Source organism: Melanerpes formicivorus, unplaced genomic scaffold, assembly GCF_026170545.1.
Source record: "Melanerpes formicivorus ecotype bairdi unplaced genomic scaffold, bMelFor1.0.p_v2 SCAF_19, whole genome shotgun sequence".
NCBI lineage: Eukaryota > Metazoa > Chordata > Aves > Piciformes > Picidae > Melanerpes > Melanerpes formicivorus.
In genome coordinates, this window is record NW_027142371.1 from 5991418 (window position 1) to 6009950 (window position 18533).

An 18533-nucleotide genomic window follows, 5' to 3' on the forward strand; every position below is an offset into this window, starting at 1 on the left:
GGGAAAGAATGAACAAGAATTACCCTGGCATAGTTTTAATAAAATTTGGGAAGGAACATCAGTATATTCTTTCCTGGCAAAAAACCCACAATCAAATCCCATTATCACAGTATTGCAGGATGCTGCAGCTCCTGCATTTCAGACTGATGTGAGTGCAACAGTTTGTAGGCACTCCTGCAAATAAAACCAAGGACACAATTTGCCTTGCTATTCTCAGACTAGAGAGTGACAGTTCAGAGAAAAATTACTAAGGGAGCAGAAAACTGATTCCCTAAATGCAGTTCAGCTACACCTTTAACTATGTCAGAGGAGAGGTTTGATTCCTTTGGAAGCAGAGGGCAAAGAGCAGACATGCACTCCACAGAGATGCTCATTTGGCCTCTTGTGGGAAGGAGGCTGAACATCTAAGTCTTCCCACAGCTATGTTTTGTGAACAAACTGGCAGGGTATGTAAACTAGTTTCACAGACAAACTCAGGTTGGGCTGTGCCCAACTTCCAGTCTGAATAGACCCATTCAAGAAAAGAAATAAATAAAGCCCCTCTCCTTGGATAAAAACAGTTGTTACAGCTTTCAGAAAGTCCCCAGCATTATTCCTGCTCAGACAAATTATGAGGCAGGTATTTTCTGTTTGGACAGTTTGCTTACCTAGCAGTGCAAGCCTTACAGGTACAAGATATAAAACCCCTTACCTTGCTTATGTGGAACTCCAGCTTTCTGATGTATCTCTCCACAGAGCGGATTTGCTTCAGAAGAGGGGAAAGAGAGGGACTTGAGAAATTATTTGCTAAACGTGGTTTTAAGTAACACAGTAGAGACATCATCCATTTTGCTCTGTTTACAACACTTCATCTCATCCTCAATAGCCTTACCTTATCCAGGTCATAGTAGAAAGCCTGAAAGAGAAATAGCACAAACTGAACAGGAGAGCATGTACATTTGTACCTATTAACAACACTTATGGGCTGCCCAGGGAGGTGGTGGAGTCACCATCCCTGAAGGTGTTCAAGAGGGGATTGGATGTGGCACTTGGTGCCATGGTCTAGTCATGAGGTCTGTGGTGACAGGTTGGACTTGATGATTTTTGAGGTCTCTTCCAACCTTGGTGATACTGTGATACTTTCATATTTACTGCAAAACTTGCCATGCATGTTAAGCTACACTAAACCAAGATGCATTGCTTATTGTGAGACAATCCAACATTTCTATAGGCAGCTTCACTTTCTGTGCACGATTGCTGGGTTTGTTTTGGCAGATGCTTAAAAAGAGACAGCAAGAGTCTCACCATCAGCTGTAACAAGGACTTGGACACTGGTCATAGACCATGAGAGTTTATGGGGGAAGGAGTTTGTCTGTTTTTTAATCTAGCTATTCTTTCCCAAATGAAAAACAAAGCTGCATTTGTGAGTTGCCTTTTCACTAGCACTGTGGCTGAAGTTATTTCTAGGAGAGAACAAGATAGAATCTGGGTTACAAGTACACATTCAATATGGAAAACAGTCTGATCTTCCTCTCCATTTCTGTTCACACAAAGCTCAGTATGAACACCAATTACTAAACAGACAAAAGGAGATAGAATCCCAGTAAAGGAAAGCTATCTGAAGAACACTGTTGGATACTGAAAATGAGAAATCTCAAGTTTAAGTCTCATGAGCTAGAGTTAACTTTCTTGGTACATTTCTGACGGTGATGTGTTGCTGGATCTCACCCTGGTGCCTGGAAAACCCCTGGGAGTCCCAGGTATGAGAAGGCATCTATTTTTGTGACTTTAAAGTCATTAAAGTACTTAACATTAAAAGCATCTTACCAATCTGGAGTTCCTTTTCGTATCTTTGTGTCGCCCAGAGAGATAATCCAGTTCTGCCTGATGTGCTTCCAAGTACTCACTGGAGAGGAAGAGAACCTAGAGTTACATTCTTCTGGTACATCCATTATAACACCTCCCCAAACACTGTTTTGGCAGAATGTTACAAAGCAACTTCCTTCTCCAGAAGGCTTCTCTTGTTTTACTCTCCAGAGATGTGAATGGCTGTATAGACATGGGTCAAGAGATGAGACAGGGTAGTTTCTGTAGACAGATACTTCTACAGAAACTCTTAGAGAAGTGTCTGTACACAAGTGCCAGCAGATGCTTTTTACTGTTACCTAACATTTAAAGAGCTCCTTTTCAGGTTTCTCTAACTGCTCCTGTCCAGACATGTGGAACATTTTCTGTAAGGTAGAAGACCAGTTCATTTGTTGAACAAGTCTTTTCTTCCTGAGGAGTAAGAATTCATCAACCAATTCCATCTTACAAAGTCAAAAGATCCCAACATGAAACACTAGCACTACAAACTGAAGTTCACAGTGGTACCCTGCCTGTAAGGTAGGGCACATGTCAGCATTTTAGTGAGCAGAGCTGAAAACCACCTTCTAGCATGCTAGACAATGTCTTAATGTAGCCATTACTTTTTCCAGAATGGGAACTCTTTTGCAAGGTGTGAAGCACTTGGTGCCAGTTGGCTGCTACAGACTTGCTTGCATGCAAGTGTTGTCCCTTAAGAGTTCCCAGCTATGTCTGCTGAGATGATCTTCTTCCAACACAAAGCAGACTTAGGTAACTTTTTCCTCTTATGCTTAAAAGGATAAATACTACACAAGGCAGTCTGAGCAGTCAGCCTCATTTTAGACAGCTACACTTCTTCACATTTGCTTTGACACATTTCACTTTCTTGCTTTTACAAAGCCAGTTCCCCCAAGACACCCCAGCGGCTCCAGCATTCAGCTCCCTGCTCTTTACACTGCGTATTAACAGCTTGCTGCAGAAGCAGCCAAAACTGGTGGGAGAAAGAGTTCACTTTCTTTTCAGAAGAGCTTCATCACTTTTAGATATGTGTTAGAATTGCCAGCTTGATGAAATGGTACCCAGATGGTTAACAGAATAAAGAGTTATTGGAATGATACCCAGATGGTTAACAGATAAAGACTTGCTTGCTACAGCTATCAAGAAACAGGCACGTAAAACATGCTCTGTACTAAAAATTCAAGTCACTCTAGCACCAAGAGGACTTAGTCTGCATCTATTTAAAAGTTGGACTTCACATTGCTATTTGATACAGTTGTTTTCTGTAGGTTACTTCAGTCAATTAGTTAGCTACTCAGTTTTGGCAGGAGTCTGCTCATACTGCATTCCCTGCAGAACTGGGAACAAATTCTGATACACTGTATGGTTCCTCCTCCCCAAGCTCTGATAAATTCTAAACTCTGCAAAAAACATTTGGTTTCATTATTTGCTTTAAGTCTAAATCCAGTAACAAGACACTGACTGATATATTTAGGGCTAAGACTTCATAGTCTTTATTGGGATACAAATGTGACACATCTGAGTTTACAACAGTGTTACAGTGCATTTTATGTTCTCTGCTTAAGAAAACAAACTATGTTCAGAATTAATACAGTAGCAAAATTCTGAGGACAGCAGCAAAAGGAACAACAGTTCTGCTGTGGGCAGAATGCCAGCAAAAAGAAGTATAGGGTTTACAGATCCAAAGTATTTTATCTTCCAGTAGTAGCCTCAGGGCATAAATGACATTCCCATAGTATTAGACTAGACCCAGTAACCTCAACAATTTAAGATGTGTATTTTTATATCAGATCTGAGGACTCAGTTAAAGGTTGGCCAGTTTCAGTCACAATGGAGGCAAACAGCACTTCCCACAACTTCCTTTCTGGTCTGCAATACCAAGAGAGCATGTTCACCCATGTTTCATTTGCCATTTCAGAACTGAATACCACCAGCATTTCTCTGAGGTAACTTGACAGCTTCCTCAAAGCCAGAGTACCCCAAATGCAGATTGCCAGCCAATACCTTGGTGTCTTTCATGTCTGCTGTTTGCACCCCACACCTCCCAGGTGAAGACAATGAACAAATTCTTTAACTCAAGTCTGTACTGACACAACACTGACTGCGCAGTCAATCATAATAAAGGCTCTGGAGTAGCACTACATTTAGAGCAAGATAATGTTGCCTTCATTGCTGTAAGAAGATGGAGTTATACTACAGCTGTTTCATCCCCTCAAGTTAGCTGAAGTTTCAGGTGGATGTGTTTAGACCTTTCCCTCACAACAAGCCATCTAGTGATGATCAACTACTTTTGAACTCCAGAGTTTAATTCCATTAGAGTGAGAAAAAAAGAAATCCTGAAACCCACCCCAAACACTGGAATATCTAATTCTTAGTGTTCTCCAGTCAGCATGGTTTATGAACCAGCCTCCCCACTGTGTGCTTGCAGGGCACACCCTTGCTTTCAGCCTTGGTTTTAAGTCAGCTTGCTGAGTCAAAGCAAACTCCCTCCCCAGAAACTTTCTAACAGTCATCCCCAGGACTGGCTGTCCCATCCTTACCCAAGTTTCTCCCTCATCTGCAGGCTTCCTGCCTGCCACCCCCCACACTGAAAACATCCCCTCCTCAACAAAGCTCAGCTGCTTCCCAAGAGATAGAGAATTTCCCCACAGTTCTACCTGTCACTGACTATTTAGAGAAGTGTAACAAACAAAAACATCAGAGCACTTTCTTTGAGAGCAGACTGTCTGGGAGGGAAAGAAACTTGTTTTACTAGGTCCCAAGCCAGTGTCTGGGAAAGTCACTATGCATGTTTAGAGATGCCAGATAGAGACAGAGAACAGCAATACAGACTCAAGCAGCATGACTAGGTAAGGCAAATTACAGTATTTTAAAAGTCCTTACTTAAGTCCTTTCTTCAAAGCTTCAAAAATTTTCTTCACCTGCAGTGGCTTTGGATCCCAGATGACTGCTCCTTTCTGCAGGGAATTGTAAGCCTTGGGGGATTTCAGTGACATTCTTGATCTCACTGAACTTCTGCTGAGAGATTTCCTGTAGAAAAAGGAAATAAATATGAGAAAAAAAAAACATTACCTGGAAGGAGCTGCCTTACTTACAAAACTTCCACGCTACAAGTCTTGAGTCCAATCACATATGCCTTTACTTAAAACCCCAAAGCTCTTGTACTCACTGAGAACACTTTCACAGCTAAAACTAGAAAGTTCAGGAAGGGCCCTGAACACCTACAGCAGTAACCCTGCAAGGTTTTTTGCAGCTTCAAGGCTAGTAATTTCAGTAAGAAACACGTCCTTCTCCAAGCTTGACACAGATTTGAGCAGCCCGGTGGTTCTTCTCTGTCCTTTCCAAAGACTAACTGCAGGTCCCCATTTCTTTGGGAAAGTGTGTGGGAACAGCGAGCAAGAAAAAGCAAAGCTCATTTGTATAACAGGTTAATAACAAGTTAGTGCTCATACTGCTCTTAACAGACATGCATGGCAGCTGGCCAAGGCCCTATATCTGTGTGCACATTCACACTAGCTCTTGGGTCAACTACAGAACTACTCAAGTAAGCCACACCATAGGACAAGGACATTCCCATTCTGACTCACTTGCCATTCAGGAAAACAAGGCAACAAACTTTTGATCTGCTCAAGGTCTAACTGATAAAGCTAGCATAAAAAGCCTTTAGAAATAGCTATTTCCTTGCCTGCAGTCACCATCTATTTAAATGATGGCTTAGAGCCCCACCACCTTTTAGAAAAGCAAGGTACCAAGCCCAGATTGCATACAAGATACAATCATCAAGGTGTTTTTAATGATGTCTCATACCTCACTTACTCTTAAAACCAACTGCAGAAACAAAATTAAAGAGTATTTCTAATAAACACACACACACACCCCCCCCAACAGGATTTTGGTGCTAGCCTAAAGAGTTAGGACATCCCAAGCCATTAGTTGAGTACATATATCTAAAACATATATAAACTAGAAAATTAACTCTCTGCAACTAAACCTTTCCCATTCAGCTTCCTGCCTGGCTTACCTCTATCTGTGTGCTCTTCTAAGGTGTAACTATTTTTATGAAGTTTTGTCAATAATCCCCCTAAATCAAGCCACTTAAAAGAACATTATCCAAAGAAGCTCCCCATTCTGCCACACTGAGCCAAGACAACCCAACTAGTCAGTCTCAGAGAAGCTTTCCACCTTCTTTACAAGCTCTATCCTAAATTCAGCTCACCTGGAGCAATGATTAATGTCAACAGGCTTAGCACTTAGCCACTGGCTGGTTTAAGTTCTGCACATGTGACTGAGGGCCTAAGGAGCTTATGGAGCTTGGTCATTAAATCCCAGGCTCAGCACACCTGAGAGATGTCCCCAGTCCTATTATAGAAACCTTTTTGAGTAATTAATTATTCTGGTGCTAAATTCCCACTTAACTCCATGTTTTAACATCTAATCTGCAAAAAAATCTGATCAAATTGGGCATTGCCAAACATTTTTGCATGTTTAATTTCATCACTTTAATGATTATCTTAGGGTTTTTTTTATGATGACTTAATGTAAAGTATTAATTAACCAAACCATTTGGAGCTCAGGTTACCTATAATGAGGAATCTAACTGTTAAATTAGAAACTGTTTTCTTTCTTAAGATAATGATTCTAAGCATTCCATGCAAAGTGAAAGGGTTGCAGTAGGAAAACCACTGGAAGGGACAGTCTAGCTAATAATAACAGTCCTCCTAGAGGGATCATCACCTAAAATTCCTTCATGCAGAGAAGGAAATGACATCCAGTTCCATGCTTTAGATGAGCATTCTGGTTAGCAAGATTCCACATGGAAGGCATAATATAATTCTATCTTCTGAAATTAGAAAGCTCAAATTACTCCTGGATTTTATTTCTTTTTGGAAAGGAGAGGACTTTCATATTTACCTTCAGAGTTCTGGACTTCAAATCCTAAATTCAGGAAATCATTTCCCTTTTCTTATAGTGTAGCATCTAAGCACTGCATACAGACAGGACTGGGATTTAAAACTCACTGTTTTCCTCAGTGTCTCCTACTGACTGATGCAGCCCATACAGACTCTGAGCACTGATGTTAAGAATCCCCTTTTCATACATTTCATAGAGGAATTAAGTGGCTGACATTGGCCTTTAGGCCTTTAGTAGCTCAAAGCTAGATGCTGTGGTGCTGCTTTCCCTTGTGAACTTAATAATTTAAGTATCAGATTTCCCACTTTATAGGTAACAGTAATAATATTTACTTCCTGTAGAGACCAGTGTGAGGCACAATGAAATAGTGTGTCTGATAGAGAGCCTCAAAAGGAAGTTGCTAAAGAAATGCAGAAGTATATTTAGCATCTGCTTAAGGATCTCCATGTGGACCTGATTTGTGTGTCATCCTTTGGACAAACCTTGCATAGGGCCCCTGCAATCTCCTGCTGTGCTTTGCAACAGTGCCTGAGGGAGAGATAAGTCAGGAAAGGGTGATTAAACAATTTCTTCATTATGCTGGGGAAGGCTCTTGGGTGCTCACTGGGCTGTGACTGAGTATCTAGTACACAGATTTCCCTTAGTGCAGTGATTCCTGAACACCATTGTCTGTCTAAACACTTAAATAATGAAAAGCAACGTCATGAAAAGATGCATAAAGAGAGGCATTTGGTTAGACATTTTTACAGCTAGAAGTAACAGAATAATCTTAAGGGATACATGAACTCTTCTGTTTAGAGCATTTTTATGCTGCTGAACTATGCCTTTGTTGGAAAACTAGCTGCCAATGCTTTCCTTGGTAGATCCTTAGCCTGGAGAGGAGGAGACTCAGGGGTGATCTTATTGCTCTCTACAACTACCTGAAGGGAGGTTGTAGACAGGCGGATGTTGGTCTCTTCTACCAGACAGCCAGTACCAGAACAAGAGGACACAGTCTCGGGCTGCACTAGGGGAGGTTTAGGCTGGATGTTAGGAAGAAGTTCTATACAGAGAGAGTGATTGCTCATTGGAATGGGCTGCCCAGGAAGGTGGTGGAGTCACCATCATTGGAGGTGTTCAGGAGGAGACTTGATGGGGTGTTTGGTGCCATGGGTTAGTTGTTTAGGTGGGTTGGATTGGTTGATGGGTTGGACGTGATGATCTTGAAGGTCTCTTCCAACCTGGTCTATTCCATTCCATTCCATTCCATTCCATTCCATTCCATTCCATTCCATTCCATTCCATTCCATTCCATTCCATTCCATTCCATTCCATTCCATTCCATTCTTCCCCTGCTCAAACTCCCACTATGCACTTGAACTTACATACTTTATGTAACTTATATAATTTATTGGCAGTATTTTTCTCGGGATCATGGTGACTGTTGTGATTGTAGGTGTCTGATCTTTGTTAGGTGCAATACTACTTTTCAGCTTCCACAACATATTCATATAAATGGATGCTTAGACTTCTTGATCATACCACAAAGTCATACTTCACCATGCTGTGTTTAACTAAGAGGTTAATTCAGTTATTTGGTTCTTTGAGAAGACATTTTATGACATGAGTCAGACATTTCATTGGTACACAACAGAACTGTTTTGAGTGCAATACTTTCCAATACATCTGTGTGATACTGCTGAAGGCTTCACTTTGTTACAAGGTGCATGGACAGTCAGACATTATATTCATTTTCCACTTATACATCCTATCTTCTAAAAGCATTTGACAGCCTATATAGGGATCACTGAATTCACAAAAAATAATAAGAGCATCTGTAGTAGAAAATGTGCAGTTATCTACACTGAGCAATGCTACACAACAGTTTATGACAAGCAAAATGGGAAAAACATTGCAGGGTGGCTTAGCAATTGCAGAGCTTGACTGAAGACTGGATGACTGGACTGCAGTCTTGGCTGTACTACAGACCTGTTTCTGATAGCAGCAGATTTGCAGTGGCCTTCTTGGCTCATTTGTGTCCTTCTCTTCCTCTCATTTGTGGCACTGCTAGGAAGCAGCCCTTCCTCTTATATGATGCTGCTCTGGCCTTATAGTTAGTTAAATAACTGTAGGAGAACTTTGGTTAGCTTCAGTCACTTGTGTTGCCAGGATTCACCATTAAGAGCTCTGAGTTTTTAAAGGTTCATGAGACTTTTCATTACCATAACTATTCAGATTTCAGTCAGAAAACATTAGATAGTACTGGGCTGCTAACAAGAAGGGTTGTGGCTCTTCCTGTTCCTATTAACAGCCTGATACATAACCTCTGAAACCCAGCCATCCCTGGAGTACAGTCTGTACAGCAGGGCCACAGTGCGGGGTGAAGTACGTCTCTTTCTCAGTGAAACATGACAACATTCAATAGTTTTAAGACAATGTTAAGAAACAACTTGGGCACATAGATCCCTTAGGTTAAAAACCACACTGACAGTACCTAAGGTCTGTTGCTCAGTCAATCAGATGCTTTTCTTTTTGTGCTACTTACGCCAATTTCCTGCTTTGCACGGTGCTGAATCCAGTGAAGGAACAACTCCTGCTGATACCACCCCCATCAGCAGGAGACACAAATGTGAGTTTGACCGACATGGCTGTCTCTTGGATTCTGAAATAAACAGATAAAACAGATGAGTCAAAACCTCCTTGGCAATTCAGGTTTGTGCTGCTGCAAGTGCTGAGATGCACAGAAGTGGAAAGTCAGAACGACAGACAGTAGATTAAATAAAACCTCCCACTTGTCTGCTATACCTGTTTCCTCTGTTGTCATCCACAACACAATTAATAAAGGACTGAATAGTCTAAAATGAAATCTCTCATGCCCTCTTCAATTTCTGATTGGTTTTACAAACTTACTGTGTAAAAGCCAGAAGAGCCTCAATTCACAAGCTCTCTACATTGCTGATTTTTAAAACCCCTGTAATTGTCCCACTGCTTAAGGAGTTCAGGCCAAACAATATATTTCCAAATCAATTTGGATGCCAGAACAATACTTAAGCTCCAGACTTAGTCAAAAAGCAGTTCCTTGCATCTCTGCAGAGCCACACTTGAAATCAATGGTAGAACTGGCTGAGTGTGGTACTTAAGCCCACAGCAGAAGTCTGGTTTAAACAGTAAATTTCAGGTTCATGCTCCTCCTCTGGCAGGATTTCTCTTGGATTGCTCTCTTCTGTTTTCCATCACTCAAACCCTTTTGCTTTCTGGAGAATTGTGTTCTCTGCCATATGTGTATAGGATCCAAGTTACAGTATAAGTAACAGACATATCCTTCAAAACAGCTGTAGAAAATCACCCAGACAGTTAATATACAGAAAAATTCCCTTCCTTTCCCCCTCAAGCTGGTGTAAAGTAAACACCACAACTGAGTAAAACTGAGTAAAATGAAAAGCTGGTGTATCTATTTGTAGAGCTGTACAATCTCCAATAAAAAGCCCTGCATGTTCCATGCAAAAATTTGTCCCACATTACACAATGTGCTCTGAGAAGCAGTGAGCTCTTAACCAGGGTAGATACTGGAAAGAAGCACCCACACTCAACCCTTATGCCTGACAATATTCCCCCAGCATGGCTACCATTAATCAGACTCGAAGCCCAGAAATGTGAAAACTCTTAATGTGGCTCTGCCACTAACTTGGAGAGCAATGCTCAGTGCTCAATGCTCCCCCAGACTGCTTATAAAGAACTGAATGATTAAATACACTCCCTGAGTGGAGTGAGATTTGAGAGCATTTTGCTACCTCTGGTCTAGTCTACAAGTACAGGGAATTGCTGGAAGCAACTTTGCTTTAGGTACCATTATCTACCAAAAAAAGCAACAAATGTTGGCATGGATTTTCACAAGGAGAGATACTACAGTGAGACTTCTTTGATTAGAAGCCACTCAGTCAGTTCCCTGAGCTGAGGTCTAAGACTTCCATTTCTTTGCCTACTCTCTGTGCTGTGCCAAGCTCATGAATACATTGTGAAAAACAAGCAAAAGATTTTAGATGAGATGTGAAAACTGTACATTTGAGCCAAACAGCTACCTGCTTTGCAAGCTAACTAGTTTGGCAAGGAGGTGTTGGGCATGGCTAGGTGTTTTGTCTTCAGTGCATTGAAGCCCATATGACTCCATAGCTTCAGTAACCAACTACTACATGGAAAAAATTAGGTGCATCTTAATCACCTTCTAATCAAACTGTATAGCTCTCACATTCTCTTGCTTTAGAAGGATGCCTCCTTTACACCCTTAATCAGAGAATGTACTTGCAAGTTGAATTTTCAAAATATTTTCCATTCCTTCCTCTAGTTTTCAGATGCAGAAGTCTGTGAAGAGCCACCCCATCAAAAGGATCATTAGACTGAAAACCATGCAACTTACTGAAAAATGCAATTGCGTAACAAGCTGCTCAAGGAAGAAATTAAAGGAATAGCCTCGTGGTTATTGACCACATCCCTCATCAAGGCAAGGCCAGATTCCCAGGGTCTATTCCTCAGCTCTTCAACTTGGGAAAGTTAGTTCCTGAACAAAAATGAGGAAAAGAAGTGCAGAAAAAGCTTTGATGAATTTCATAGGACTCCTAAAGCCTGCATAGAATGGGACTGAAAGCCTCTGAAGCATGTAGATAAGAACCAAACAAAAACAGGTAGACCTTTGACAGCCAACAGAAACTGGAAAATTATGAGAAGACTCCCAAAGTAAAGATCTGTGATACTGAACTGTGAAGAATGAAGTTGGAAATTAACAGACCTCCCCGAAACTTTGTTGGTGAAAGAAAAGAATTGCTTAGATTGCCTAGACGTGATTCTGCAGCCACATGTGCTTCTAGAAATCAAATAAAATGCTAGACTTGAGAAGATGCACTGCTGCAAATTAAGAGAAATGAGAGATGAATTGGACCTCACTTGCAACACAGCCATAAGCATCAAAAACTCTCATGGGTCGTTTGTTTTTCCTAACTGCAGAGAGCTCAGTCCTCACGGCCACTGACCGTGTCATGTTCTGCTCTAGCGCCTAGCTACATTCAAAAGCAACTCACAAACACATTTTCAGTTCCTCTTACAAGAACGAGAGGAATTTAAATAATGCTAGGAAAACACCATTAAAGGGGTTATCTTTCTCACTTTGAAATGAGGTTGACAAAGTCATACACCACTTGGTACACACCTGCATATATATATACATATATTTGCAGCAAGGAAGAAATCTTGCAGCTCGTTTCACACTTTTGAGTAGAAGACCATAAGTAGGATGTCAAGACAACATTATATTTCTAAGAAAGATTTATAAATGCAGTTGTTTAAACAGAGCCTTTTGCTAGCCAGAGTGTCTGTATGAAAGTGCTGAGCTGTGTTACAACTGCCCCTGAGAAAAAGCATCTGGATGTATCTCAAACTCAGCTCTCCCTTTAGGCTAGAAATAAATCAGGTAAGGACCCCCGACAAAGCTGAGTTCAACTCTGTCTTCCAACTTGTAACCTCTGCTGTGGAGGCCAGTGTCTCTAAATCTCATAAATTCAGAGATTATACTCTGGGGAGCAGAGGAACTTCCTCTCCTTTAACCTTCCTCGAAGCACAGAATGTGAATACAGTAGCTAGCTAAGGGCACAAGAATATCAGATCAGTCTGAAGGAGCCTATCGCCAGGGACAGCAGAAACACTGAACGACTGGAAAATACAAGGAATCTTCAAAAGGCCTGCTAAAGCTTGTGGCTCTGAAACAGATCTCCAAACTGCCAGGTACTAACAGACTCAGACATTTTAATACCTGCAGTTTTGTAAGTCTCAGAAATGTACTTTTGGTATAAACCAAGAGAGTAGATGTGTTGTTGTTTTTTCAAATTAAAGGAGTATATTTGTCCCTATTTCAATGATTTGCCCTAAGAAGCTATTGTCACTCAACCTCCAGTGTCACCTGGACACGTAGAGACGCCAAGCATCGGAGCTTCTATGCAGGAGTGAGTACAAACAGCACGTTCTGCTTTGTCCCTGTCAGTATTAGGCTGCTCCTCAAAGCCAAGTGACCTTCATCCTCTACAAACAAAAAGCTGATGTCTGTTTGTGTTTATGGCTAAACTTTTCCAGCCCTAGTCACATATTTAATTGTTTCTGGGCACAATGGTTTCAACAATTTTATGAGGAAAATATGACTCACAGCCTTCTTGCAAAATACTTCTGCTCATGTTTTGTGCTTTAAATTAGTAGCCATGTCTTTCTTTTAGTATCTCCAAGAGGTTCACTTGAACTCGGTGAGCTGAGGCCAGAGTACGGTATTCATGTTAATGCTTTAGTTGCAAATGACTAGTTGGTTAAGAGACACACTCTTGCTCCCAGTTGTGTGCCTGCAAAGACTGTCCCAGACTTCTGCTTCCTTCAGCACACATTGAGTTGATAGCCTTGGCAATGGGTGGCTAGAGATCTCACCAGTGTGGCAGCACCCACTGTTGACTGGCTTCAGCAAGCAGCAGCTGTCTAATAAAATTAAACCAGTTTGAAATCCAGTAAATTATTAGGCCCTAAAGAAAATAAGCAAAATGACTGACCACAACCTGTCAAATGTCAATCACTTCAGTGCCTTAGGATCACGTTGGTGATTGTGGATATGTTTTGTGAGCACCACCATTTGTCTTACACCACCTGCTGCTAACCTTTTCCTTACATTTTTAGACTATTATATTTCTATATAATTTTATTTGTAAATATTGCATTAGCTTTACTTGCAAAGCACAATAAAGCCAGTCTGTCTTCTGGTTGTGAAAATGGAACTGAGTTGATTTCATTTTGTATTATCATAACAGAATCCTTGCCTCAGTATCAGATGTGCTCAACATTTTATTGTTGGGACTACAGTCTTAACCCAAAAAGAGGTGGCTTATTATTGTGGCTATATGAAGAATCCTCTTAGTAAGTACATTTCTGCATATCATAGCAACTAGATGTTATTGTAGGGTTACCACCTAGAATCTATGTCTTTTTAGAGCACAGTTGTATAAAATTCACTTCAGCTCCATGAGAGCCAAACAAATTTGCCATTAGTGGGTATTGGTTCTATACCATTTCTACTGGAACTCAGCTTTCACTGTCGGTAATCAAAGTCAGTAGTGATTTAAGCAGATGAACATTTAGGGATTTAGAGATGTTCTCTGGACCTACTACAGAAATGATCTGTGATTCCAACTGATCATCTGCTGTTTCAAACAAACCCTTAAGTCAAAGGCATTAAGTTACTCATTCCACTTCCCTGAATTTGTCTTAAGCTCCACCACAATAACCTGCTTTGTGGCTACAATTGCATCTGTATTAGTGTTTTACCTGATAGAAATATATATTGCAAACACCTAATAGGTGAAAAGACAACTCTAATATATTTACACCAGACATTTTCTAACATATGTCAAATTTAAGGCTGCTTTTGCAAACTGGGCTACATTTGTCTGCCATCACATTGAAGTAACCACAATTATTTTTCTTCCTCTCATTTATTTCAAAACTGAGGAACAATGGCATTAACTAACACTGCTGAATCCTTATGGTGGGTGGTATCCATTTCAAAACCCAACAGCAAACAATGCCATTTAAGTTTTTCATTACACTGATAAAGAAAAAACCATAAATCAGATTGCCACAGCAATCTCACAGCTGGTGAGAGGCCTTGAGCACAAGCCCTATGAGGAGAGGCTGAGGGAGCTGGGATTGTTTAGCCTGGAGAAGAGGAGGCTCAGGGGTGACCTCATTGCCCTCTACAACTACCTGAAAGGTGGTTGTAGCCAGGAAGGAGTTGGTCTCTTCTCCCAGGCAACCAGCACCAGAACAAGGGGACACAGTCTCAAGCTGCGCCAGGGGAGGTTTAGACTCGAGGTCAGGAGAAAGTTCTTCACCGAGTGAGTCGTTCGTCATTGGAATGTGCTGCCCAGGGAGGTGGTGGAGTCACCATCCCTGGAGGTGTTCAAGAGGAGATTGGATGTGGCACTTGGTGCCATGGTCTAGTCATGAGGTCTGTGGTGACAGGTTGGACTTGATGATCCTCGAGGTCTCCTCCAACCTTAGTTATACTGTGATACTACTGTGATTATAATACTGTTAAACACTTAGAACAAAGTCTTAGTACTCGGCTGGGCCTGAACCACTGAAGCTCTTTGTGATTTCGGTGTACCACGGAACAGGCTGGAGATTTCTAGACCTTAGCATTTACTTTGCAGCATTGGACATCTAAAGAATCCAGACCATTAAATTTAATGAAGTTCCCAAGAAGTGATAACATCATGTCTCAGCCTTAATTACTCTAAAGGTAGATGTAATGAAGGCTGACTGAAGAATCAAGTGGCAATCTTGTGCGCAGCACAGTGTTGAAGCCACTGGGAAAATGCACACTGTATTTAATCTTTGCTCTTCAGCATTCTTTAGCAAACCATTGACCTCGGTAGCAATGTCTAATTTGCTAGATAAACATTCCAAATTTATGACTAAAACTCTTTACATTTTAAGCATTTTTGTTCAGTAGACAAACATTCTATTTATGCACACAGTTATTGGCAGAACTAAGAAAAAGCTCTGACTGTTTGTCTAGAGATGAAAAGTCATTTGAATTAGGAAAATACAAAGTGCCCCTGATGTCACCTCTCAACATGGCTATTTTAACACAGTGTGACACTCGAACAGGGATCCTTTCTTCAGCCAAATCCTTTCTGTGGAAAGGACTCCCAGCACAAGGACTGACAGCAGAATCTGAGGTTAGATGTAATTCACTTATCTATTATCTAGAACTGGTATCTCACACCAACACATTTAACTTGTAACTAGTCCCCCACACAGTCGGGGAAGAGTCACTGCAGTGACAGGTATCAAAAATGTTTGATATTTTGGGTTTATATCACAAAACAAGTTTGCAAAAAAAAATGAGCTACTGGAGACATAGAGCTGCCTGGGACAAGCTTTGGAAAATTTTCCTCTTGGTTCTTTTATCATTTGTCTCTGAAGGACCAAGAGGTAAATATTGCTTCTCTCTTGCACTTTTCCTGCTCTCCCATCTCATTCCTTCTCATCTCTTTCTATCCTCTGGTTCATATAATGGGAATAAATCAACAGCTGATCTTGTCCACCTTTCTTTACAGAAAGATGCAAGCCATGCAAGGATCTCAGGTAGTGATAGGACTAGGGGGAATGGAATGAAGCTGGAGGTGGGGAGATTCAAGCTAGATGTGAGGAGGAAGTTCTTCTCCATGAGAGTGGTGAAACCCTGGAATGGGTTGTCCAGGGAGGTGGTTGAGGCCCCGTCCCTGGGGATGTTTAAGACCAGGCTGGCTGAGGCTCTGGCCAGCCTGATCTAGTGTGGGGTGTCCCTGCCCATGGCAGGGGGGTTGGAACTAGATGATCCTTGTGGTCCCTTCCAACCCTGAATGATACTATGATACTATGAAAGGAACCATCTACCAAAGAAGTATGCTTGGCTAGAGTGCTGTAAAGTCTACTGGATAGAGCTGTACAAAGCCATGAACAATTCCTGTTCCAAGAACATTCACCAGACATTTCTTCTGGTTTAAGACTGAGTAATGTGGGCAATTGCATAGCAATTTTGCTGCAAGTGGAAGATTTTGCTATGCTCTGCATAGCTGCACACGTGTTCCACTGCACTTCTTGACCTAAACCTGATTAACTCAGGTTATTATTACATTATTTAACTTAAGATTTTGGGTGCTTGAATTTGCTCAAGTGAATCAGGAGTATAACCCCATTCTCAAAGGTAAGTTAGGCTCTGAGGAGCTAGTTGGGTTGATTTTTAGTAACAACCACATCCACAGCTTACAGTATTTAGAAAGATGGGGCCTGAGTGTCCAACTCATTTTGATACTTTTGCAAATTTTATCCAGGCAGATTCAAATACACATATATTTAAATACTGCATAGCTGACATACTTTCCTCCTAGCCATATTCAAAGTCATAAAAAGGAAATCAGATAAATGGCTTTGATCCAAGTTATTGCTTTAGTCATTAGGCCCTTCTACAGCTTTATGCCAGCTTCTGGAAATGAAGTTCTGGAGTTCAGGTCTCCTATGGAGCAATAAATTTAAATATCATAAGTCATCCCCTCAGATAGCTTCTCCTGTGCTGGAGGTGCTGTCTCTGATGTAACCATTTCTAGTGTAGTTCTTTGAACACAGGACTCACATTTCAAATCCAAGATGACCTGGTTTTCATGCCTGCAATTCAAAATGTTACTGTATTTCTAATTAGTTTTCATCTAAGCACACAGATCCAAGTTCTATTCTCAGTGCCATTGGTGCACATCCAGAGGAAATTAATCAGTCATTTATTCCAGTTTTCCAGTAGAATCCCGGCAGCAAATGTTGGCCTGCACTCACTTAATGACCTGGAAACTATTTTTCAAGACATAATTTTGTGGTCAATTTTGTACCTCCCTCTAGTGGCAGCAGATATCAAACAAATGAAGCACAAAGGAGACCTTGTCACGGATCACACACTGATGTATTGTGCCTCTTTCTTTCATGGAAATATGTTACTCATGATCAAGGTTGGCTGTAAATCTCACTCTATTTTTTTTTGGGGGTGGGGGTGGGGAGAAGGGGGTCGGGGGTAACGTTGTAATAAGAAATGAGTCAGGGACTGCATAGAACCCAAATCCTCCTTTACTTCCTTTGCCTGTATGTGGCATGTTCATATGGCCACATGGAGCTCCTCCACATTTGCCTACACCATAGCTCTTCTAGTTGCTGTAAGTACTTTTGCATTGAGTTTTCTTTCCTCCTCAGGGGAAGGCACAGAACAATTCGCCCATTATCAGCTGATTTATGAGCACCGGGCTTGCTGCTAGCTCCTCTGGTTTCAATTTCAAACTTGATGACAAACTTGCAAGCCTGAATCAGAGGTTCAGGAATGTGGCAGGCTCCACACGCTAGCCTGACTTGCAGCTTTCTCAGCTTTGGCAGAATTTGAGTCTGCAGTTAGCTACATTATAATGAATACTTAAAAACAAATTCCTGACAAGAGAAGAAGCAGATGGCGCTGAGGGAGAGCAATTTACAAGTGATGAACAGGCTCTTCCATTTCTGACAAAGAACACTTTGCCTGGCAGCAAGGCACTGAACCCTACCAATTCTGTCCTTGAGAGTTTCCTCCTTAATTAAGAACATTCTTCTGTAATACATGTCCCATTCTCCCTGTTTTCCCCAATCTGTCTCTGAATATATGTTACAGCTAGACTTATCAGGTGTGATCCATCAGAAAGGGTGAGGCAGGAGCCTCCTAAAAGCCCATTTCCAGGTCAATCATGAAATTAGCCCTTTAGCTCAGCCTTAGAGTTGTGGAAAGTCCCAAGTCAAAGCTTCAGCAGAAACCACCGTGATGAATAGATAGATGTTTTAGTTATTACACTGAGAAGAATTTATTAACCACAACAGATTACAAACTTCCAGTAACAATGAAAACTGATGTATGTGGGATGATTTTGATACCTTCAAAAACTGAAGTCTGTGAACCCCAATACACTGGTATGTGTCCTGGGGCATGCCTCTGAACTGGGAGAAGCTATCTCTCATGTAGTTGTCTGATCAATAAATCCTTCACTTTATTAACATTTAAACCATTAAGTCAACTTCCTACTGCAACCATGTTTAATTCCCATGTTGACAAGACAATTTTGTGCCACAGAAATAATGCAATTGCTGTTAGGATCAGTGTCCCAAAAAACACTGGGAAACGCAGAAAATGTCACAGAAGAGGGAAATAGGAGAGAGAAGGTTTGTGTTTTAAA

The 18533-nt window shown here is 41.2% G+C and overlaps 1 protein-coding gene across 6 annotated transcripts in view; it reads right to left on the reverse strand.

Annotated features, from left to right (window-relative positions):
* Positions 1-18533, reverse strand: part of RIPOR3 (RIPOR family member 3) — a 55788-nt gene that overhangs the window by 22814 nt on the left and 14441 nt on the right. For 2 of the 6 annotated variants that reach the window (XM_068149908.1, XM_068149907.1), the window contains exons 2-6: positions 9278-9394; positions 4726-4872; positions 1807-1885; positions 872-895; positions 692-745 (exon numbers count right to left, since the gene is read on the reverse strand). In XM_068149908.1, coding sequence (XP_068006009.1) covers positions 692-745; positions 872-895; positions 1807-1885; positions 4726-4872; positions 9278-9378 — 405 coding nt within the window. In that variant the 5' untranslated portion in view covers positions 9379-9394. Of the gene's footprint in view, positions 1-691; positions 746-871; positions 896-1806; positions 1886-4725; positions 4873-5067; positions 5302-7673; positions 7800-9277; positions 9395-11146; positions 11243-18533 lie in introns of those variants that run through there. The other 4 variants (XM_068149909.1, XM_068149904.1, XM_068149910.1 and 1 more) reach the window with 4 other exon arrangements.